Source organism: Salmo trutta, chromosome 8 (assembly GCF_901001165.1).
Source record: "Salmo trutta chromosome 8, fSalTru1.1, whole genome shotgun sequence".
Classification (NCBI taxonomy): domain Eukaryota; kingdom Metazoa; phylum Chordata; class Actinopteri; order Salmoniformes; family Salmonidae; genus Salmo; species Salmo trutta.
This window is the reverse complement of record NC_042964.1, coordinates 15,612,851-15,637,488: the sequence shown is the minus strand read 5'-3', so window position 1 is coordinate 15,637,488 and position 24,638 is coordinate 15,612,851. Positions and strand designations below refer to the sequence as shown.

Here is a 24,638-nt window from a genome sequence, read left to right as displayed (position 1 = left end):
CCCTCTCTCTTTACCTACCTCCATCCCTCTCTCTTTACCTCCCTCTCTCTCCTTACATCCCTCCCTCCCTCTCTTTACCTACCTCCCTCCCTCTCTCTTTACCTACCTCCATCCCTCTCTCTTTACCTACCTCCCTCCCTCTCTCTTTACCTACCTCCCTCCCTCTCTCTTTACCTACCTCCCTCCCTCTCTCTTTCCCTCCCTCCCTCCCTCTCTCTTTCCCTCCCTCCCTCCCTCTCTCTTTACCTCCCTCCCTCTCTCTTTAACTCCCTCCCTCTCTCTTTAACTCCCTCTCTCTCTTTACCTCTCCCTTTACCTCCCTTTCTCTTTACCTCCTTCTCTCTTTACCTCCCTCTCCTTATCTCCCCTCTCTCTCTTTACCTCCCTCCCTCCCTCTCTCTCTCTCACCTACCTCCCTCTCTCTCTCTCTTTACCGCCCTCTCTCTCTTTACCGCCCTCTCTCTCTTTACCTCCCTCGCTCTCTCTTTACCATCCTCGCTCTCTCTTTACCTCCCTCCCTCTCACCTACCTCCCTCTCTCTCTTTCTTTACCTCCCCCTCTCTCTCTTTACCTCCCCCTCTCTCTCTTTACCTCCCCCTCTCTCCCTCCCTCTCTCTTTACCTCCCTCTCTCTTTACCTCCCTCTCTCTCTTTACCTCCCTCCCTCTCTCTTTACCTCCCTATCTCTTACCTACCTCCCTCTCTCTCTTTACCTCCCTCTCTCTCTTTACCTCCCCCTCTCTCTCTCCCTCCCCCTCTCTCTCTCTTTATCTCCCTCTCTCTTTATCTCCCTCTCTCTCTTTATCTCCCTCTCTCTCTCTCTCTTTATCTCCCTCTCTCTCTCTCTCTTTATCTCCCTCTCTCTCTCTCTCTTTATCTCCCTCTCTCTCTCTCTCTTTATCTCCCTCTCTCTCTCTCTCTCTTTATCTCCCTCTCTCTCTCTTTACCTCCCTCTCTCTCTCTTTACCTCCCTCTCTCTCTCTTTACCTACCTCTCTCTCTCTTTACCTACCTCTCTCTCTCTCTCTTTACCTCTCTCTCTCTCTCTTTACCTCTCTCTCTCTATACCTACCTCTCTCTCTATACCTACCTCCCTTTCTCTTTACCTCCCTCTCTCTTTACCTCCCTCTCTCTTTACCTCCCTCTTTACCTACCTCTCTCTCTCCCTCTCTCTTTACCTCCCTATCTCTCTCTTTACCTACCTCTCTCTCTCTCTCTCTCTCTCTCTTTACCTCCCTCTCTCTTTACCTCCCTCCCTCTCCCTCTCTCTTTACCTCCCTCCCTCTCTCTTTACCTACCTCTCTCTCTCTTTACCTACCTCTCTCTCTCTCTTTACCTCTCTCTCTCTCTCTTTACCTCTCTCTCTCTATACCTACCTCCCTCTCTCTTTACCTCCCTCTTTACCTCCCTCTCCCTCTCTCTTTACCTCCCTATCTCTCTCTTTACCTACCTCTCTCTCTCCCTCTCTCTTTACCTCCCTATCTCTCTCTTTACCTACCTCTCTCTCTCTCTCTCTCTCTTTACCTCTCTCTCTCTATACCTACCTCTCTCTCTCTCTCTTTTACCTCTCTCTCTCTTTACCTCCCTCTCTCTTTACCTCCCTCCCCCTCCCTCTCTCTTTACCTCCCTCCCTCTCTCTCTTTACCTCCCTCCCTCTCTCTCTTTACCTCCCTCCCTCTCTCTCTCTTTACCTCCCTCCCTCTCTCTCTCTTTACCTCCCTCCCTCTCTCTCTTTACCTCTCTCTATTTACCTCTCTCCCTCTCTCTATTTACCTCTCTCCCTCTCTCTATTTACCTCTCTATTTACCTCCCTCTCTCTCCATTTACCTCCCTCTCTCTCTATTTACCTCCCTCTCTCTCTATCTACTTCCCTCTCTCTCCATTTACCTCCCTCTCTCTATTTACCTCCCTCTCTCTCTATTTACCTCCCTCTCTCTCTATTTACCTCCCTCTCTCTCTATTTACCTCCCTCTCTCTCTATTTACCTCCCTCTCTCTCTATTTACCTCCCTCTCTCTCTATTTACCTCCCTCTCTCTCTATTTACCTCCCTCTCTCTCTATTTACCTCCCTCTCTTGCTCACTTTTTTTTGCCACCGGTGAATCCATATCCACAAAGCGCTGTTTGGTTAAGGGGCTGCGATTTGCCGCTCTGGAGTGGATTATAAGTGTTATTGCCCGCATGCCTCGGGCTCCTGCAAATTTTGTGAGATCCGATGCATTTCATAAACAGGGTTAGTGATGCTACTACTACTACTAGCGCTACTGCTGTAGCCCCAATAACCACATCTTCTGTGAGTGCCACTCCATTATAGATTTAAACACAGAATGCGTGGAGCTCTTCGAGTAACTCTCATCCGGGGAATGAGATAGACCCCTCTGGGCATAAAGAAAATGGCAGAATGGGGGGGCACAATTGGGTAGTGGGTGTATTGGCCAACATTGTGAACTCAATGCAGTAGGGAGGAAAGTGTTCTAAGACAGCTGCTTTCAACTGTTGTCCTTGGGTCTATAGTGAGTGGACATTAATTGACTAAGTTCTTCTCAGCACGGACAAAGAAAACCAGTGGAACACAGTGGCCCTGTCCTAGAGGATGGGAGAATAGCGTAGTATCCCCTTGGTCGAAGAAGTTTCCATTGTTGCCAAGTGAACAAGTGTGAATTGCCAAGCGCGGAGTGTGTGTCCATGCGCGAGTGTGCGTGCATCTGTGAGTTGGGCCTCTTGGGGGCCCATTACCTTCTGGGTGATGACATTGACCCACGGGGACGTACAGTTGCTGAGGTCGGGCCCTTGGGGGTCCCAGTATCCTTCGGGCCCCATACACAGATACATGGCCACGCCTGTGGAAGAAAACAAAACTCAGAGTTAGAGACAATAGAGCATATATCAAAGCTATCCCTGGAGATTAACGCTATGCTACCAACGACAATTACCATGTTGGTAAGAAAACAAAGGTTGGTCCCCTGAACATATGTCTGGAGGGGGAGAGTTGAGGGCGGAATTAGGGTTCAACACTACTCTGAAGACCATGCTTCAGTTACCCAACAAAAAAAACTATTCCATTGCGAGATGCGTGCTTCGAAACGACTGTTTTCTCGCAACTGCTTTGTCTTTATTTTCATTGTTCATCCTCATACAATCTGTTGGTGTTTGTCCGTATGAATGTGCATGTCACGACTTCGCCCCCGAAATATCAATTTCCCAATCAAACTAGCATGTTCTTAAAACTAATTCAACTTAATGTTAAAATAAATATATTTGGGCATATGAAAAATGAATGTAATCACTGGTTTCATCATCTACACATGTTCAATTAAGTCATTTATTTTTGTGGTAGCACTTCAGGGCCTACAGAGGTATATTGGATAGTGTGTGAATCTAGTAATTAAGAGTCGGCGCACCTCTGCATGTGTTAAACGGGTGCGACAGTTGAACCCCTGGCAAAAATACTGCAAACTGTGTTCCAATTAAGTCGGAAATCCTGGAGTTCGTTACGAAAGGTCAATTAATGCTGCCTGAGGGAGACGACTGGTACTGACGGGGATGTGGAGCGACGTGTGTGTGTGTGGCCTTTGGGTCACACAGGGCTTCTGAAAAAGGGTCAGTTAGAAATGGGACTACGCCCCTATCAGTGCTTTTACTAACTCTGCGTATAAACGGTGATTGCGTCTATTTAAACTCACACTCCCCTGTGGGCCCTAGTCAAAAGTAGTGCACTATGAAGGAACTAGGGTGTCATTTGGCCTGCATCGCATTTTAAAGGGATACAGATAGAGGAAAACTGGACAAGTTCATAATGTGGGCTGTGCCATTGATAGTGTTTATATTCACTCTGTGTATAAACTGCAATTGTGTATTTTTTTTAAACTATCAACTCCATGACTGGGGAAGAAAAACACTAGTCTCCGATTGGTACATGTCCATGGGATATAGAGAGGAGGGGGAGACACACTGCTAACATTAACTGATATCAACTTTGACTGACACACAATTTCCTTCCCGTTCCTCCTTGGACTTCCTAACGTTTGATGGGTTTATCAGATAGGCCTCAACCTGCCAGAGTGAGAGATAAAGATGAAGAGAGAACGATAGAGTGAGAGAGACAGAGAAAGATGGACAGAGAATGATAGAGAGAGAGAAGGACAGAGGGAGAGAAAGACAGAAAAGATGGAAAGAGGGAGAGAATGTTGGAGAGAGAAAGAGAGATATGGTAGGGATTCAAGGAACTTTCAAAGACAGCCTGTGAGGAAACTCAAAGCCGTCCTCTACTTCGGTGGTTTTGTGTCCCTCTTGTTGTGCCATATGCCAGAGGCGTTCGAGAGGCCACATCGCGGGGACTGGTGTCGCCAGGTAATGATGAAAAGAAGGCGAGAGACAAGACCGTCCCCAAACCTGGTTGCAATACTTCTGGGCTTGTGATGAAAACCTATCTTAAAAATAGTAGCGCTGATCTAGGATCAGGACCCACTCCTTTCCATATAATCTCATTCATTATGATCTAAACAGCAAAACTGGCCCTATTTCAGCACTTCAAGGTTGATACTTTGTGAATAGGGGCCCTGAGCAGCACTGGGACACAACCACTGACAACCTTGCCAACGTGGGCGCCATGTTACAACACAAATCTTCTAATGCATTGATACTGATTCTAATGGCAACATTCACCGGCATTTCTTCCATCTCTCTTTGATATCACTCTCTCCATGTAGATCTATGCTTACTATTGACTTCAAAACTATTTCCCTTAATATCAGAGGCTCTTGACCTTTTTGGATCTTAATATGTTGGTATCCATTCCTTTTGACCTGATACCAGTTGGCACAGGAGGAGACGAAGAAACCAGTGACGTGGCGCCTTACGATCTACAGTAAGCGCCTGGTCCTCGTTAAAGAGCACACACACAACAACATTTTAGTGTTAATTCATTTGGCTAATTGTTTCCTCGGATTGAAGAAGCATAGGGGAGGATTCCACGTCTTGGTTCCATACGTCCTGTACCGTTGCCATCTTTAGCTTCTCTACTCTCAGCGAGTCAAACATAAGGCATGGGAGGATACATACAAACAGAACATTCCTGTAAATAACATTCAGGGAAACATTCAGGCGAGCCAAACGTCACACTTCAATATGCTTTCATAATGAGTTGAATATTGGTAGCCGTACAGAGTTGAGAAAATCAACGGCAGAATGTGTTTGACGACAAATTGAAGGGGGGGGGGGGGGGGGTCAGTATTAATTGAGTTAACTGCATGACTACATTTGGAAATTCACCCCCAGTGAGAAAGAGTAGATTTAAGGAGAAAGCTCTGTCTTTTATGATCAGCACCATTCCTGAGGGGCCAATTCAGGAGCTCGCAGAGGATTCTAGTTTGTCTCTGAGGGCCAGACTCATGGCTCATGGCCATTGGCATCCTTATGCATAATGTTCAATATTCCATACAGTGGGTTCAGTTGGTAAAAGCATGGCAATAGAAAGGTTGTGGGTTTGAGTCCCGCAGGGAACACTAATCTATTTTGGTGATACTTCAGACATGCCCTACGTTGCCTGTACTACACAGTGCTTTAAAAGCAGTTGTTTGATGCCATAATTCACATAAACATACGCAACACATATAACAATTAAACTCAAGTTTGTTACACTGTCAGATAATTCAACCCCGGATAGTGAGTTGCTATATTTGACAACTACCAACTGTACATGACCATAGTGTAGGCCTATAGTGGTCTATGTACTTTTACCAGGGCCCAGTGAATATGTCATTTCAGATGCAGGCTAGCAGGTTGACGTTTATTGTCATGAATCTTGTCCTGGAGGCAGAACTGAGCGATTTCCGTTAGATGGGCAAGCTGCAAAGTCAAAATTGGCTATATCATAAAAATTCATGAAAACAAAAAATGACATTTTGGTCTTAACTTAAGGTTGGAGTTAAGCATTAGGGCTAGCAGTCTGGTTAAGGTTAGGTTCAAAATCTGAATTTACAACTTTGTGGGTGTGCAAGCTAGTCACCCCTCTGCAGAGACGCCTCCAGGTCAAGATTCATGACAATAAATGCCATCCTGCTGCAGGCTAACCACAGTATTAAGTAGAACAAACCAATTACCTATTGTTCCAGTTGGGCATGGTTGCCTGGTCACCAGTCCCTGTCTGGTCTTGGGCCAGGACACGTCTGACATGATCATGGGGTTACAGTACTCAATGCCGACGTTGGGGAGCTTGGAGGACGGGGGCGACCTTGTGTTGCCCTCTGGGATATTGCCCTCTGCTGGCGGCAATGGCGGCGGCAGGGTAGTCGAGGTGGTGCGCGGTCGCTGGGCAACGGAGGTCGTCGCAGAGGCCCTGGTGGTTGTGGTGGAGCTGGTTGTTGGCGTGGTCGTCATGGAAACCGTCGCCGGTCGAGCTGTAGTCCGCGTTGTCGTGGTATCCATAAAAACGATCACAGATGATGACGATTCTGTAGCAGGAGAGATGAAAGAAAGAGAATCACTAAACCGAGAAAAAAAAAGAGTTGAGGGAGAAATAACAGCCTTCAAAATGGAGTAGGGATAGAGAAAGAGAAAAAAAGAGATTCTGAGCAATGTATTTTCTTTATTTATTCAGTCACACTACATTTAGGTCTGAGAGGCTAATTTATTTCAGGGTCAGCGCAAAAACACTCAGAGGGGTTCAATCGTTCCTATCTCCAGTGTCAGTTTAGGAGGAGATAGTTCAAACTGGATCAATTGGATCTGGCAGGTGTGGCTTGGTTGTGCAGGCTCAGTTTCCACTGAGGAGCTGGCAGACTCCCACGGCTAGGAACAAGCACACAGGGATCCATTTCCAGCTGTGTGTGTGAGTGTATGTGCGTGTTTGTGTGTGACTGCCTCTGATGCAGTTGTTGCAGACCCCTGTGTTGTTGTGGAGGCTTCTGTCACCCATGATGGACCATCTCATCCTAAATCGAGGACTACACTCCTCGGTATCAGACGGATGTAGCTACGGCAGCACTGGACTGGCCTGAGGCTGCAGGGGAAACTTGGTGCTCTGCACTGTGCTGACCACTTTGTCTCCTATTCCATGTACCAGAATGCTGCCATTGGTGAGGACATGCTCACCTATACTGTTAAGGTGAGGTTGGAAGTTCTACCAACAAAATGCAACCTAACAATCTGGTACCCTGCAAACCATGATCCCTTCTGTATTTTACACCCTGAGTTAAATGTAATGGAGTCTGTTGCACATGTTGTTAATGGTTGCAGTTCATACAAAGACTTAGGGTACGTGGCCTTCAGATTGCAGGCCTGCCTAAGAGTAGTGCATAACAACTGACTAGGTACCCTAATGCGGGAGCCTAGCTGTGTGGTGGAGAAGGTACTGCTGTGTTTCAGCCATTATGGGGGAGCCTAGCTGTGTGGAGGAGAAGGTACTGCTGTGTTTCAGCCGTTATGGGAGAGCCTAGCTGTGTGGAGGAGAAGGTACTGCTGTGTTTCAGCCGTTTTGGGGGAGCCTAGCTGTGTGGTGGAGAAGGTACTGCTGTGTTTCAGCCGTTATGGGGGAGCCTAGCTGTGTGGAGGAGAAGGTACTGCTGTGTTTCAGCCGTTATGGGGGAGCCTAGCTGTGTGGTGGAGAAGGTACTGCTGTGTTTCAGACGTTATGGGGGAGCCTAGCTGTGTGGAGGAGAAGGTACTGCTGTGTTTCAGCCGTTATGGGGGAGCCTAGCTGTGTGGTGGAGAAGGTACTGCTGTGTTTCAGCCGTTATGGGGGAGCCTAGCTGTGTGGTGGAGAAGGTACTGCTGTGTTTCAGCCGTTATGGAGGAGCCTAGCTGTGTGGAAGAGAAGGTACTAAGGTGTTTCAGACGTTATGGGGGAGCCTAGCTGTGTGGAGGAGAAGGTACTAAGGTGTTTCAGCCGTTATGGGGGAGCCTAGCTGTGTGGAGGAGAAGGTACTGCTGTGTTTCAGCCGTTATGGGGGAGCCTAGCTGTGTGGAGGAGAAGGTACTGCTGTGTTTCAGCCGTTATGGGGAGCCTAGCTGTGTGGAGGAGAAGGTACTGCTGTGTTTCAGCCGTTATGGGGGAGCCTAGCTGTGTGGTGGAGAAGCTGCTTTTTGTTTAATTAAGTGTCCTTGCATCAACAACCTTTAAAAACGTTTGAATCCTTTATGATGTACTGTTATTTATGGATTCAAAAAAGTATTTAAAATGTGTGTTTGTGTACATACCAAGCCTTTCTGCATAACAAGTCAATAACAGTATTGTAGCTGTGTGATTCTAGGGGGGGAGGAGGAAGACAATGGTGTCGTAAATATGACATTGTTTTTCTTTGTCTCCCCGCGACGCGGATTAGTGATGTGTGGGTTCAACCCGCAGTCCCCGTGGTTATATCTGCGGAGCGGGCGGGTTTAGAGTCATGAAATATTTTGTGAATGAAGGTCGGGTGGGTGCCAGGTGGGTTGAATAAAGAGAAAACAACACATAAAAAATTCATAAGTGTATCGTTCGTGTACAACTTATTTATTTATAGGGTACATTGATGTTTTTTTTCATTATTTTTAGGCTATCTGGCATTAGTGTGTAAGCCTATAAGCTTTAGGGCCTAAGTGTACGCGTGCCAAACAGCCTACACGCTAATCGCCAAATGCTTTTGGGAACGGGCAGAAAAAGTACATGTCAATCTACAGAGGCAAAAAGGACAATGTCGTTGTTTAATTCAATAAGAGAAAAGCTGCGAAATGGAGAGTTTAAAATAAAGATAAGGGAGGGCCAGTAATGTTTGCTCCATGAAAGAAGCAGAGATGACAGAAAACTTTACTGATGTCAACTATACTGAACAAAAATATAAAAACGCAACATGCTAAAATATCAAAGATTTGACTGAGTTACAGTTCCTATGACGAAATCTGTCAATAAAAAAAAGCACTAATCTATGGTTTCACATGACTGGGAAAGCAGATATACATTTGTTGGTCAAAAATTGGCCTCACAATGGACCTCAGGATCTCCTCACGCTATTTCTGTGCATTCAAATCGCCATCGATAAAATGCAATTGTGTTCGTTGTCCGTAGCTTATGCATGCCGATACCATAACCACACCGCCACCATGGGGCACTCTGTTCACAATATTGACATCAGCAAACCCCTTGCCAACACGACTCAATACACATGGTTTGCATTTGAGACCGGTTGGTTGTCCTGTCAAATTTTCTAAAACAATGCTGGAGTTGGCTTATGGTAGAAAAATGAACATTCTGGCAACAGCTCTGGTGGACATTCCCGGCAGTCAGCATGCCAACTGTGCACTCCCTCAAAACTTGAGACATCTGTGGCAATATGTTGAGTGACAAAACTGCACATTTTAGAGTGGCCTTTTATTGTCCCCAGCACAAGGTGCACCTGTGTAATTATCATGCTGTTTAATTAGCTTCTTGATATGCCACACCTGTCAGGTGGATGGATTATCTTGGCAAAGGAAAAATGTTCACCAACAGGGATATAAACAAATTTGTACACCAAATTTGAGAGAAATAATATTTTTGTGCGTATGGAACATTTCTGGGATCTTTTATTTCAGTTCATGAAACATGGGACCGACACCTTACATGTTGCGTTTATATTTTTGTTCTGTGTAGATTGAAGCATTCATTTCATTCTATCGATTTATGAAAGAACAGACAAACCCACACAGCTCTTGCCAGTTTTACTGTTCTTAATTAAGCTTTACGTATTGTCCTCAAGGCCTTTGTCAAAGCTTTTGTCGATTTTGTTGAATATTGTCGATTTATGACATTGTGGTGAGCAAGGATTCATTTAATCTTCTAAGGCAACATAATCACAGAAGATATGCTGCATGTATGTAATTATAGACAAGTTGACTAACAAATAGCCTACCAAAATGGCGGAAATTATAAGTAGAAACATTTAGGCAAAAGTAAATCCTGCACCCCAACAACAAATCAATCCGCCCTCTCAGAGCATTTTATATATTAGCGGTCTAGGGTCAGGTGCGGGCCTCACTTTATCACAAAGTCGGGCAGTTATGGATGGGTTATTAGCAATTGCAGGGGTGGGTGACCAAACAGCTGACCCGTACACCACAAGCGCAGATACACATTAAAGATTCTCTTATGATCTTGTTTCCCTGTGGTCTTGGGTTAAGGGTTTGATTCCACAAACACACACCACCCCCCCCCCCCCCCCCCCCCCCCCCCCCCCCCCCACGTACACCTCAGCAATCAAAGGCAAACACACCGCAGGCAGATCTACAAACACACACCCCTACCCCCAACACACACACACAAACAAACACACCCCCCTACCCCCACCACATCATTACAATCCCCCATGATATGCTCATCAATCATTTCAGCTAAAGCCCACCTCAACTCTCCTCCCTCCCCTGCTCTCCCTGATTGTATTTAGAAACAAGCATCTTATGGCTGTGTGGTCTAAGCTTAGCTGTAAATGGTTAGGGCCAGGATGGAAAGGTCAGGCAAATCAATGACAACACACACACACACACACGCACACACACACAGAGAGAGGAAGACAATAACACACACCCTTCCTGTTATAAGGGAGCTGTCCCTCTAACTCTCACCTCTGTGGCCATCATCTTGTGTCTTAGTGGGCCCCAGGATATAGGAGGTAGAACCCTAGGGAAACCTAGCTCTCTGGAGAATAGAGGTTAGTTCCCATAGCCACTCTGATGCGGCAATATATTCCAAATGCAATCATGAAGCAGGCGTTTGCTCTTCTACAAATAGTTAAGTGCAGCAAAAGTGACAAGCATGATCGACGATGCTGATACCATCCTACAATAAAGGGGGATAATACAGGACGAAAACAGGGTCCTTTGTGTGGCCTGGCTGGTCTAGCGGTAATGCTGCTCTGGCATAACCGTCTACAGTGACAACCTACTACCCTTTGACACAACCTCTCTCCATCTTTTCCCACTGTCATCCTCTCTCTCTCTCTCTCTCTAGCTGTTCCATAAAGTTAGAAAATAGCTTAAAAAGTAAATAAAGTCGTACAGGGGACTTTGTGTAAGTGTGAAGCATGTTACATTGACAATGTGTAAGCCTATGGTAGGGGTATTTATATCCAGCCTGGAGGTCCAGAGGTCTGGACTACTGCTGCTTTCTGTTCTACCTGATAATTAACACCCACCTGGTGTCCCAGGTCTAAATAAGTCCTTGATTAAAGGGTAAGAATTACAAATCAGCAGTGAAACACATTCAGTGACATTCAACAACAAACAAAAGTATCCCGCTATTTGATTAAATATGTTTTTTTTATTTCTAGTGGTAAAAAACAGTTTCAAGGCTTTATTCTCTCCAACAAACAGTGTGTTGAAGTGTTTTTAAGATCCCTAGGTATCCGTCGACTGCTGTGGGGCTACTCCATCAATAAACACTATCTTGACAAGCATCCTATTTAATCAAACTAACAGGAGGCACAGAGGCACCGTTTTCCCTAATCGTAATGAACATTTAATGACATCCTATAGCACTGTTGCCTGCTCACAAAACATACGTGCACATCATACTTAAACGTATACAGCCACTGTTAATAACACACATTGTGTACATGTGCACCCACCCACACACCCACCCACCCACCCACACACCCACCCACCCACCCACACACCCACACACCCTAATGTGTCATATAACTCTTCTTCTACCCGCCAATCAAAAGAGAACGAACGCAGAAATAGGTCTAACATGTCTCCCTTCGTCAAAGACTTTACCATCGCCATCAGCAATGACAGTAACGCATTAACGTTAATCTGTGCTACAATGCACAACGGCTCCTTCCGCAGAAATGATCATATGGAGTGATGGAGGGGAACATATCCCAGAGCACAACGTTACATCTACCTCACTTGTTAATGACGCTTTCTATTTATTCATCCATTTTTAAGGGATAGCGATGAGCATCTCTCGTATCACGCGAACACTTGGGTGGCTAGGCTGCTTTCAATTTCCCTTGAAACGCATTGTGAAGGACCTCTCTTGGCCTGAGGGTCTATGGGTATGTCCCAAATGGCATTCTATTCCTTATATAGTGCACAACTTTTGACCAGAGCCCTATCGGCCTACATTCCCTTCAGAAAGCATCCATACCCCTTGACTTATTCTACATTTTCAAAATGTATTAAAACAATTTTAATCACTCATCTACACACAATAGCCCAATTTGAAAAAAAAATTGAACGTGAGATTCTGAAATCTCATTTACATAAGTATTCACACACCTTTGCTGTGACACTCCAAATTGAGATGTCACTACAACTTGATTGGAGTGCACTTGTGGCCAATTCAATTGTTTAGACATGTCTATACAAGGTCCCACAGTTGACAGTGCATTTCAGAGCAGAAACTATACCATGAAGTCTAAGGAACTGTTTGTGGATCTCAGAGACAGAATTGTGATGAGGCATATATCTGGGGAAAGGTATAAAATAATTGCTAGCGTGTTGAATGTTTCCTTGAGCAAAGTGGTCTCCATCATTGGGATATTTAAAAAAAAAAAAATGGAACAAGCCAGACTCCTAGAGCTGGCCGTCCGACCAAATTGAGAAACCGGGCAAGAAAGACCTTCCCAGCTCTGCAGATTTTGCTGCGAAGAGACAGAGTCATTAGATCATTTATTTTGGTACTGTCCATATGTAGCTTGTTTTGGTCACAGGTCCAGGAATGGCTGAAGAATTGCAACATTTATCTGGAGCTAACGCTTCAGATAGCAATACTTGGTGATTTGAAAAGTCATAGTCAAATCGATCAATAATAAAATCGTTTTAGCAACAAAAAAATGAATAGTTTACAATCTGTAGAAACTATGAGAATAGAAAGGTTCAGAACTTTTATGAAGCATCACAGCACAGTTGAAAAAAATATGGCAAACAGAAATCCAATACAGATGGTGTTAAGAGAGATGGGAGGGGTTGAATGGAACTGAAGGTTGGGACTAATAACAACAAGATAACAAAAGTAAAATATACTGTGTCTGTAAAATGTATATAGGTTCAGAACATTTGTGAAACAGCACAGTTAAAAATATATGGCAAATAGAACTGGATGGACATCAGAAATAGATGGGAGAGGCTGAGGGTAGAGGAAGGACAGCACTAAAAACAAACAAAATATAAATATTGTAAATGATATTGTGTCTGTGAAATGTATATAGTATGTAACAGCTGGAAGTAGAAGCCTAAGTGTTGTTGTTCATTAGTTTAGTCCAATTAGGGGAGGGGTGGAAGGGTTAGTGGAAAATAATAAAGGAAAATATATTTAAAAATATATGTACAGTACCAGTCAAAGGTTTGGACACACCTACTCATTCAAGGGCTTTTCTTTATTTTTACTATTTTCTACATTATAGATTAATAGTGGATTCATTAAAACAATGAAATGACACATATGGAATCATGTAGTAACCAAAAATGTGTTAAAAAATAACAATGTTTTATATTTGAGATTCTTCAAAGCAGCCACCCTTTGCCTTGATGACAGCTTTGCACACGCTTGGCATTCTCTCAACCAGCTTCATGAGGAATGCTTTTCCAACAGTTTTGAAGGAGTTCCCACATATACTGAGCGCTTGTTGGCTGCTTTTCTTTCTCTCTGCGGTCCAACTCATCCCACACCATCTCAATTGGGTTGAGATCGGGAGATTGTGGAGGCCAGGTCATCTGATGCAGCACTCCATCCCTCTCCTTCTTGGTCAAATAGCCCATACACAGCCTGGAGGTGTTTGGGTCATTGTCGTGTTGAAAAAAAATGATAGTCCTACTAAGCGCAAACCAGATGGGATGGCGTATCACTGCAGAATGCTGTGGTAGCTTTCTGGTTAAGTGTGCCTTGAATTCTAAATAAATCACAGACAGTGTCACCAGCAAAGCATCCCAACACCATCACACCTCCTCCTCCATGACTCACAGAGGGAATCCCACATGCAGAGATCATCCATTCACCCATTCTGCGTCTCACAAAGACACGGCGGTTGGAACCAAAAATCTCGGACTCATCAGACCAAAGGACAGATTTCCATCGTTCTAATGTCCATTGCTCATGTTTCTTGGCCCAAGCAAGTCTCGTCTTCAATTCGACCATGAAGGCCTGATTCACACACAGTCTCCTCTGAATAGTTGATGTTGAGATGTGTCTGTTACTTGAACTCTGTGAAGCATTTTTTTGGCGGTCCTTATGAGAGCCAGGTTCATCATAGTGCTTGATGGTTTTTGCGACTTCACTTGAAGAAACGTTTAAAGTTCTTGAAATGTTCTGTATTGACTGACCTTCATGTCTTAAAGAAACGGACTGTCATTTCTTTTTACTTATTTGAGCTGTTCTTGCCATAATATGGACTTGGTCTTTTACCAAATAGGGCTATCTTCTGTATACCAACCCTACCTTGTCACAACACAACTGATTGGCTCAAACGCATTAAGAAGGAAATAAATTGCACAAATGTACTTTTAAGAAGGCACACCAGTGAATTGAAATGCATTCCAGGAACTACCTCATGAAGCTGGTTGAGAGAAGGCCATGAGCGTGCAAAGCTGAAAAGGCAAAGGGTGGCTACTTTGAAGAATGTCAAATATAAAATATATTTTGATTTGTTTAACCGTTTTTTGGTTACTTCATGATTCCATATGTGTCATTTCATAGTTTTGACGTCTTTACTATTATTCTACAATGTAGAAAATAGTAAAAAATAAAGAAGAACCCTTGAATGAGAAGGTGTGTCCAAACGTTGGACTGGTACTGTGTGTGTGTGTGTATATAAATAAACTCAGCAAAAAAAGAAATGTCCTCTCACTGTCAACTGCATATATTTTTAGCAAACTTAACATGTGTTAATATTTGTAAGACCATAAAAAGATTCAACAATTGAGACAAACTGAACAAGTTCCACAGACATGTGACGAACAGAAATGGAATAATGTGTCCCTGAACAAAGGGGGGAGGGGGGCGGGTCAAAATCAAAAGTAACCGTCAGTATCTGGTGTGGCCACCAGCTGCATTAAGTACTGCAGTGCATCTCCTCCTCATAGACTGCACAAGATTTGCCAGTTCTTGCTGTGAGATGTTACCCCACTCTTCCACCAAGGCACCTGCAAGTTCCCAGACATTTCTGGGGGGAATGGCCTTAGCCCTCACGCTCTGATCCAACAGGTCCCAGACGTGCTCAATAGGATTTAGGTCCGGGCTCTTCGCTGGCCATGGTAGAACACTAACATTCCTGTCTTGCAGGAAATCATGCACAGAAAGAGCAGCATGGCTGGTGGCATTGCCATGCTGGAGGGTCATGACAGGATGAGCCTGCAGGAAGGGTACCACATGAGGGAGGAGGATGTCTTCGCTGTAACGCACAGCATTGAGATTGCCTGCAATGACAACAAGCTCAGTCCGATGATGCTGTGACACACCGCCCCAGACCATGACGGACCCTCCACCTCCAAATCTATCCCGCTCCAGAGTACAGGCCTCAGTGTAACGCTCATTCCTTAGACAATAAACATGAATCTGACCATCACCCCTGGTGAGACAAAACCGCGACTCGTCAGCGAAGAGCACTTTTTACCAGTCCTGTCTGGTCCAGCGACGGGAGGTTTGTGCCCATAGACGACATTGTTGCCAGTGATGTCTGGTGAGGACCTGCCTTACAACAGGCCTACAAGCCCTCAGTCCAGTCTCTCTCAGCCTATTGTGGACAGTCTGAGCACTGATGGAGGGATTGTGCTTTCCTGGTGTAACTTGGGCAGTTGTTGTTGCCATCCTGTACCTGTCCCGCAGGTGTGATGTTCGGATGTACCAATCCTGTGCAGGTGTTACACGTGGTCTGCCACTGCGAGGATGATCAGCTGTCCGTCCTGTCTCCCTGTAGCGCTGTCTTCAGCGTCTCACAGTACGGACATTGCAATTTATTGCCCTGGCCACATCTGCTGTCCTCATGCCTCCTTGCAGCATGCCTAAGGCACGTTCACGCAGATGAGCAGGGACCCTGGGCATCTTTCTTTTGGTGTTTTTCAGAGTCAGTAGAAAGGCCTCTTTAGTGTCCTAGATTTTCATAACTGTGACCTTATTTGCCTACCGTCTGTAAGCTGTTAGTGTCTTAACAACCGTTCCACGGGTGCATGTTCATTAATTGTTTATGGTTCATTGAACAAACATGGGAAACAGTGTTGAAACCCTTTACAATTTAGATCTGTGAAGTTATTTAGATTTTTATGAATTATCTTTGAAAGACAGGGTCCTGAAAAAGGGACGTTTCTTTTATATATATGGGGGATTGGAAATTATGCAGGCAATTATATTGATGGAAGCTACAGTACAATCTATCTGCAATATTAAATCTGATCTACCCCCTAATAAACAAAATAAATGACATTGGTCAGGGATGTGGCCAAGAACCCAATGACCACTTTGACAGAACTACAGAGTTCCTTGGCTGAGATGGGAGAACCTGCCAGAAGAACAACAGTCTCAGCACTTCACCAGTCTTGGCTTTATGGGGTAGTGGACAGATGGACGCCACTCCTGAGAAAAAAGCACATGACAGCACGCCTGGAGCTTGCAAAAAGGCACGTGAAAGACTCGAGAGCATTTGGCAATAGATTCTGTGGTTTGATGAGACAAAAAAGTAACTATTTGGCCTGAATGCAAAGCACTATGTCTGGAGAAAAATAGGCAAACTAATCTGTCGATGTGCCTTTGAGCAGGGCACTTATCCATACAAGAGCAACTAGGGTTAAGAGTGTCTTATAAATGACTAAAATGTAAACATTTAAATGATTGTCAGCATTCAGGATGGCCATTTTAAATTCCCTGGGACCTTGTTAAGTCAGTATTTGTGATACCGTATTACGCTATCACTTTCCCATTTTTTATTTACAGGCCAGATACTTAAAAGGGCCAATCTGCAGTGGAAACAAAGTAGACACCCCATCTTGGTTTTGGTAAAAAAGCAGAGGGACGGGCCTGGAGAAATGTATCACCTCAATTTCATAGACAGAGCTATGGATGCAATGACTGACCATCCATGCGATCAAACTGATCATTTTAACCATGTTTAGAGGTTATACAGTGTTTCTTTATATGTACAATGTTTACAAACAATGGAGTAAAACAAGCTTTTCTTCTGGGTTCTGACAGGGTGTCACAGTTAGCTCATGAATCAAGAATCCATGGGTATATCATTCTTTTATAAGTCCAAAAATGGATGTAGCAACTACAGATTGCCCCTTTGATATTGCAAAGATATTTTCAAAGAGGAAGCAGGCAACACATACCAACCATGACCTCAAACCATGACCCCAAACCCAGGTCAATGTTGACCAATGAACAGACCCTCAAATAATAGCTTTTTCAAATTGCTCAATGAGACTATTGCTACCATGACCATACAAAGATTAGTTCACTAACAAACTAACAATGCTCCAATAGCAGATCTACATCTGCATTTCGAATAAGAAGTAGGCCTAATGCTCTTGCAATGTCACGCAATGCTCCAAGTTGCCGATTCTTGTATAAGAGCGTTGAATTATAAAACCCCTTTACGGGAAAAGGATGAAATTAAGTGGTTGAAAATCTATCAACTATTCACAAAATTCTGAAAGATTTAGTTGTGCTCTTTCCCCTAGTTATAGGGCAATACTCACATCACAGGCGGCAGGTAGCCTTGTAGTTAAGAGCGTTGGGCCAGTAACCAAAAGGTTGCTAGATCGAATCCCTGAGCTGACACGGTAAAAATCTGTCGTTCTGCCCCTGAACAAGGCAGTTAACCCACTGTTCCTAGGCCGTCATTGTAAATAAGAATTTGTTCTTAACTGACTTGCCTAGTTAAATAAAGGTCAAATAAATAAATCAGTCACTACAGTAGGTTGTCTGAGAGCCAGGAATTATGGTTAGAAAATTATTGGGTGCCTGGAATTATTACACGGCAGGTAGACTAGCGGTGAGAGTGTTGGGCCAGTAACCGAAATGTTGCTGGTTTGAATACCCGAGCCGACAAGGTGAAAATATGCCGATGTGTCCTTGAGCAAGGCACTTAAGCCTACATTTTCTCAAGGGGCACCGTACTACTATGGCTGAACCCGTAAAACAACACATTTATATATATATATATATATATATATATATATATATATATATATATATATATATATATAAAAACCAGCACAACACCTAGTGAGTCATGAAATAAAATAATGGTTACATGATGTCCAGCAAACTGCTTGGCTATTGGCTAATAAACTGCTTGGCTATTGGCTAATAAACTGCTTGGCTATTCTAAGTAATGTTGTTAGGGATACGCTTATTCTAAAACCTGTTCCCACAGTCTGCTATAAGAGGCAGAGGAGGGCAGAGAAATAAAGAAAGCTCGACTATGTCCTTGAGCAAAGTTGTGTATTTCGCATGAAGCAATTACAGAAGGACAAACGGGTCAGTAGACACTCATGTTTTGGGAGAAGTCTCATCTCACCACCTTTACAAGGACATTTTGTTGTGCTCTGTCGGTTCCTCATTTTATCTAGGAGCAAAAAAATTAAGATCAGGGTTCAAGTTCAGCGGCTATGTGAATAGAAATGTTGTCTTCACTTTTTATTCTTAGAGGGAGTCATCCTTAACCTTATACATGGTTGCCTTGAATGCCTAAAATGTTCTGCTCAGAACAAAGAAACCACAAACGGCCTTGGAGATATGAGTGTGGTGCAGGGCTTGAGTGACCTATTTACTTTTGCTATGTCGGTTTAGTGTTCCTATTTCAAGCTTCACTAGGTCAGTAAAACCTCAGAATGTTATGATTCAATTGGCCAAAAGACAAATACACTTGGAGAGGAGAAAAATATTTGGAGAGATTTTGGTTTCAAAAGTAGTGTAGGATAAAAAGTAGGTTTGATCCTCTCCACGTCACCAAGTGGAAAGGATCTGTGTCTGCACTACATACTCTCACTACTGGTGTCCCCCAGGGCTCAGTTCTAGGCCCTTTCCTCTTCTCTCTATACACCAAGTCACTCAGCTCTGTCATATCCTCACATGGTCTCTCCTATCATTGCTATGAGGACAAAACTCCAATACTTTTCTCCTTCCCCCCTTCTGACACCCAGGTATTTCTACACGCCAGGCTGATATCTCAACTTGGATGTCGACCCACACCTCAAGCCCAACAAGACAGAGCCTGCCCACTCAAAGAAATCTCAATCATGGTTGATAACTCCAGTGTTTCCTTCCCAGAGTGCAATGAACCTTGGCCTGACCCTGGACAACACCCTGTCGTTCTCTGCAAACATGAAAGCAGTGACTCGCTCCTGCAGCTTTAAGCTCTACAACATCCATAGGGTACGACCCTACCTAACACAAGAAGTGGAGAAGGTCCTAATCCAGGCACTTGTCATATCCCGTCTGGACTAATACAACTCGCTGTTGGCTGGGCTCCCCGCTTGTGCCATCAATCCCCTGCAACTTATCCAGAATACTGCAGCCCGCCTTGTTTTCAACCTTCCCAAGATCTCCCATGTCACCCCACTCCTCTGCACACTCTACTGGCTTCGTCAAAGCTCGCATCCACTACAAGACCATGGACCTATGGAGCAGCAAGCGGCACTGCCCCTCCCTACCTTCAGGTTATGCTCATCCCTACACCCCAACCCGTGCACTCCATTCTGCCACCTCCGGGCTCTTGACCCTCCCACCACTACGGGAGGGCAGCTCCAGCTCAGCCCTGTCCAAGATCTTCTCTGTTCTGGCACCCCAATGGTGGAACCAGCTTCCCCCTAATGCTACGACAGCAGAGTCCCTGCCCATCTACTGAAACCCTAAATTAAATAGGATACTTCAAATATTATCTGAAATAATCACACTTCTCAAACTTTCATGAATCAACTCTTGCACTTGACTCCCCCTCACCCCCTTCTGAACTCAGCAAAAAAAGAAACGTCCCCACACTGTCAAATGCGTATATTTTCAGCAAATTTAACATGTGTAAATATTTGTATGAACATAAGATTCAACAACTGAGACATAAACTGAACAAGTTCCCCAGACATGTGACTAACAGAAATGGAATAATGTGTCCCTGAACAAAGGGGGGGTCACCAGCTTCATTAAGTACTGCAGTGTATCTCATCCTCAAGGACTACACTAGATGTGCCAGTTCTTGCTGTGAGATGTTACCCCACTCTTCCACCAAGGCATCTTGGAAGTTCACAGACATTTCTGGGGGGGAATGGCCCTAGCCCTCACCCTCCGATCCAGCAGGTCCCAGACGTGCTCAATGGGATTGAGATCCGGGCTCTTCGCTGGACATGGCAAAACACTGACATTCCTGTCTTGTAGGAAAACACGAATAAAACGAGCAGTATGGCTGGTGGCATTGTCATGCTGGAGGGTCATGTCAGGATGAGCCTGCAGGAAGTGTACCACGAGGGTGGAGGATGTCTTCCCTGTAACGCACAGCGTTGAGATTGCCTGCAATGACAACAAGCTCAGTCCGATGATGCTGTGACACACCGCCCCAGACCATGACGGACCCTCCACCTCCAAATTGATCCCGCTCCAGAGTACAGGCATCGGTGTAGCGCTCATTCCTTCGATGATAAACGCGAATCCGACCATCACCCCTGGTGAGACAAAACCACGACTCGTCAGTGAAGAGCACTTTTTGCCAGTCCTGTCTGGTCCAGCGATGGTGGGTTTGTGCCCATAGATGACGTTGCCAGTGATGTCTGGTGAGGACCTGCCTTACAACAGGCCTACAAGCCCTCAGTCCAGTCTCTCTCAGCCTATTGCGGACAGTCTGAGCACTGATGGAGGGATTGTACTTTCCTGGTGTAACTCGGGCAGTTGTTGTTGCCATCCTGTACCTGTCCCGCAGGTGTGATGTTCGGATGTACCGATCCTGTGCAGGTGTTGTTACACGTGGTCTGCCAATGCAAGGACAATTAGCTGTCCGTCCTGTCTCCCTGTAGCGCTGTCTTAGGCATCTCACAGTACGGACTTTGCAATTTATTGCCCTGGCCACATCTGCAGTCCTCATGCCTCCTTGCAGCATGCCTAAGGCACGTTCACGCAGATGAGCAGGGACCCTGGGCATCTTTCTTTTGGTGTTTTTCAGAGTCAGTAGAAAGGCCTCTTTAATGTCCTAAGTTTTCATAACTGTGACCTTAATTGCATACCGTCTGCAAGCTGTTAGTGTCTTAACGACCGTTCCACAGGTGCATGTTCATTAATTGTTTATGGTTGATTGAACAAGCATGGGAAACAGTGTTTAAACCATTTACAATGAAGATCTGTGAAGTTACTTGGATTTTTACGAATTATCTTTGAAAGACAGGGTCCTGAAAAAGAGACATTTCTTTTTTTGCTGAGTTTAGCTCTCACTTTGCTGATAATCATTTTGAGGAAAAGTCTACGTACTATACCTGTGATATGTGGTTGTCCCATCTTGCCCCTGAGTGGCGCTGCGGTCTAAGGCACTGCATCTCAGTGCTAGAGGCGTCACTATAGACACTGGTTCGATTCCAGGCAGTATCACAACCGGCCGTGATTGGGAGTCCCATAGGGCAGAGCACAATTGGCCCAGCGTCGTCCGTATTGGAGTTTGGCCAGGGTAGGCCGTCATTGTAAATAAGAATTTGTTCTTAACTGACTTGCCTAGTTAAATTAAAAAAATAAAAAGATGAATGTAAGTCGCACTGGATAAGAGCCTCTGCTAAATTACTAAATTGTAAAATATGGTACAAAGAACATCCAGCAAACTTCCAAAGGTGCAGAGTACAAATGATGTCAGAGGAAGGAGAAAACATGAAAATAAGAACAATTCCAAATACTTTCTGACATGTTGATGTTTAATGGCAACATTTTTGCCAATATTCTTCAGCAGTAATCAAATAGAGTGCAGCTGTTCTTCCTTTTCTTATTAGAGATGCACCTATGACCATCGTTAAACCCCCATCTTTAGTCCAATTTAAGAAATGCAGTTAAAAATTGAAACCCTCTATCCAGACCAAGAAAAAGTGATTGTTTCAAATGTCAGAGGTCAATTGTTAACTTCAGCCAAACACCCCAAATTCTTTCATTCATATAAAAACTAACCCCAATACCTTCCTCATCCTGCAGACTTCTTTACATGCTACAGATTTCTTAGAAAACACCACTCCTTTGCAACACGCCATGACGCCTGCATATGTTTCCACCTCAGACAGAGTTATGTGCTTCATTTCAAACCAGTCCTTCCTGGCTAATTAGTCTTTTCCTTTGTTTCTCAGGGCTTTTCGGCAGTTACAATTAGATAAGCTAGACACTCGGTTTCAGGAATGGGCCCATTATTTATGAAATGAATCTACTTTTTATGACCGATCATTTCCATTTCAATAACGTCGGTCTAGCCGCCTAGAAGACTTCACATATCGGTGAGATCAAAAGAAGAGATGTAGGCTTTGGGGTTGGAAGGAGAGCGAGCATAACAAGATATGGACTTGGTCAGTGAACGGCTAAACTCAATAATCCTTCATTGTTAATATTTGAACTGTGTTCACACCTTTCTGCTTGGCTACGTGTTCTAGAGGTACATCTTGAAGCTCAAACTTCCCCTGGGATTCACTTCAATCAATAGACAAGGTACTGTAAATCAGAATCAAAAAATCCTAAAGATTATTTTATATAAGTATATACACTATTCATACAAAAGTATGTGGACACACCTTCAAAATAGTGGATTTGGCTATTTCAGCCACACCCATTGCTGACAGGTGTATAAAATCGAGCACACAGTCATGTAATCTCCAAAGACTAACATTGGCAGTAGAATGGCCTTATTGAAGAGCTCAGCATGGCACCTTCATAGGATGCCACCTTTCCATGTCAATTCATCAAATTTCTGCCCTGCCCCGGTCAACTGCAAGTGCTGTTATTGTGAAGTAGAAACGTCTGAGAGGAACAACGGCTCAGCCGCAAAGTGGTAGGCCACACAAGCTCACAAAACAGGACAGCCGAGTGCTGAAGCAAATAGAAATTGTCTGTCCTCAGTTGCAACACTCACTACCGAGTTCCAAACTGCCTCTGGAAGCAACGTCAGCACAAGAACTGTTCGTCGGGAGCTTCATGAAATAGGTTTCCATGGCCGAATAGCCGCACACAAGCCTGAGATCACCATGCGCAATACCAAGTGTCGGCTGGAGTGATGTAAAGCTCGCCGCCATTGGACTCTGGAGCAGTGGAAACGTGTTCTCTTGAGTGATCAAACCAGTCACATCCGCCGAATACAACAGGTGTAGACCTCACAGTGAAATGCATACTTAGAAGCCCCTAACCAACAATGCAGTTTAAAAAAAATACGGATAAGAAGAGATAAAAGTAACAAGTAATTAAAGAGCAGCAGTAAAATAACAATAGCGAGACTATATACAGGGGGGTACCGATACAGAGTCAATGTGCGGGGGCACAGGTTAGTTGAGGTAGTATGTACATGTAGGTAGAGTTATTAAAGTGACTATGCATAGATGACAAAATAATCCCGCTTCACCATCTGACAATGCAGCGTACAAATCTGGGTTTGGCGGGTGCCAGGAGAACACTACCTGCCAAATGCATAGTGCCAACTGTAAAGTTTGGTGCAGGAGGAGCTTAATTCCAGTAAAGAGAAATCTTAATGCTACAGCACACAATGACATTCTAGACAATTATGTGCTTCTAACTTTGTGGCAACAGTGGGGAAAGCCCTTCATGTTCCAGCATGGCAACACCCCTGTGCACAAAGCGAGGTCCATACAAAACTGGTTTGTCGAGATCGGTGTGGAAGAACTTGATTGGCCTGCCAACATCTAGTGGAAAGCCTCCCAGAAGAGTGGAGGCTGTTATAGAGGCAAACAACCAGTCAAAAGTTTGGACACACCCTCTCATTCAAGGGTTTTTCTTTATTTTTACTATTGTCTACAATAATAGTGAAGACATTAAAACGATGAAATAACAGATATGGAATCATGTTGCAACTAAAAAAAGTGTTAAACAAATCTAAATATATTTTATATTTGAGATTCTTCAAAGCAGCCACCCAGCTTTGCACACTCTTGGCATTCTCTCAACCAGCTTCATGAGGTAGTCACCTGGAATGTATTTCAATTAACAGGTGTGCCTTGTTAAAAGTTAATTTGTGGAATTTCTTTCCTTCTTAATGCGTTTGAGCCAATCAGTTGTGATGTGACAAGGCAGGGGTGGTATACAGAATATAGCCCTATTTAGTAAAAGACCAAGTCCATATTATGGCAAGAACAACTCAAATAAGCAAAGAGAAATTACAGTCCATCATTACTTTAAGGCATGAAGGTCAGTCAATACGGAAATTTTCAAGAACTTTGAACATTTCTTCAAGTGCAGTCACAAAAACCATCAAGCACTATGATGGAACTGGCTCTCATGAGGACCACCACAGAAATGGAAGACCCAGAGTTACCCCTTCTGCAGAGGATACGTTTATTAGAGTTACCAGCCTCAGAAATTGCAGCCCAAAGAAATGCTTCACAGAGTTCAAGTAACAGATACATCTCAACATCAACTGTTCAGAGGAGACTGTGTGAATCAGGCCTTCATGGTCAAATTTCTGCAAAGAAACCTCTACTTAAGGACACCAATACGGATAATAAAATTGAATGGGCCAAGAAAC

The 24,638-nt window shown here is 44.2% G+C and overlaps 1 protein-coding gene across 8 annotated transcripts in view; it reads right to left on the bottom strand.

The window, feature by feature from the left end:
* LOC115198263 (adhesion G protein-coupled receptor L3) overlaps nucleotides 1-24,638 on the bottom strand; it is a 304,863-nt gene that overhangs the window by 102,290 nt on the left and 177,935 nt on the right. For all 8 annotated transcript variants that reach the window (XM_029760110.1, XM_029760112.1, XM_029760113.1 and 5 more), the window contains 2 exons: nucleotides 6,099-6,449; nucleotides 2,734-2,837 (listed from right to left, as the gene is read on the bottom strand). In XM_029760110.1, the coding sequence (XP_029615970.1) occupies nucleotides 2,734-2,837; nucleotides 6,099-6,449 (455 nt within the window). The remainder of the gene's footprint in view (nucleotides 1-2,733; nucleotides 2,838-6,098; nucleotides 6,450-24,638) is intronic.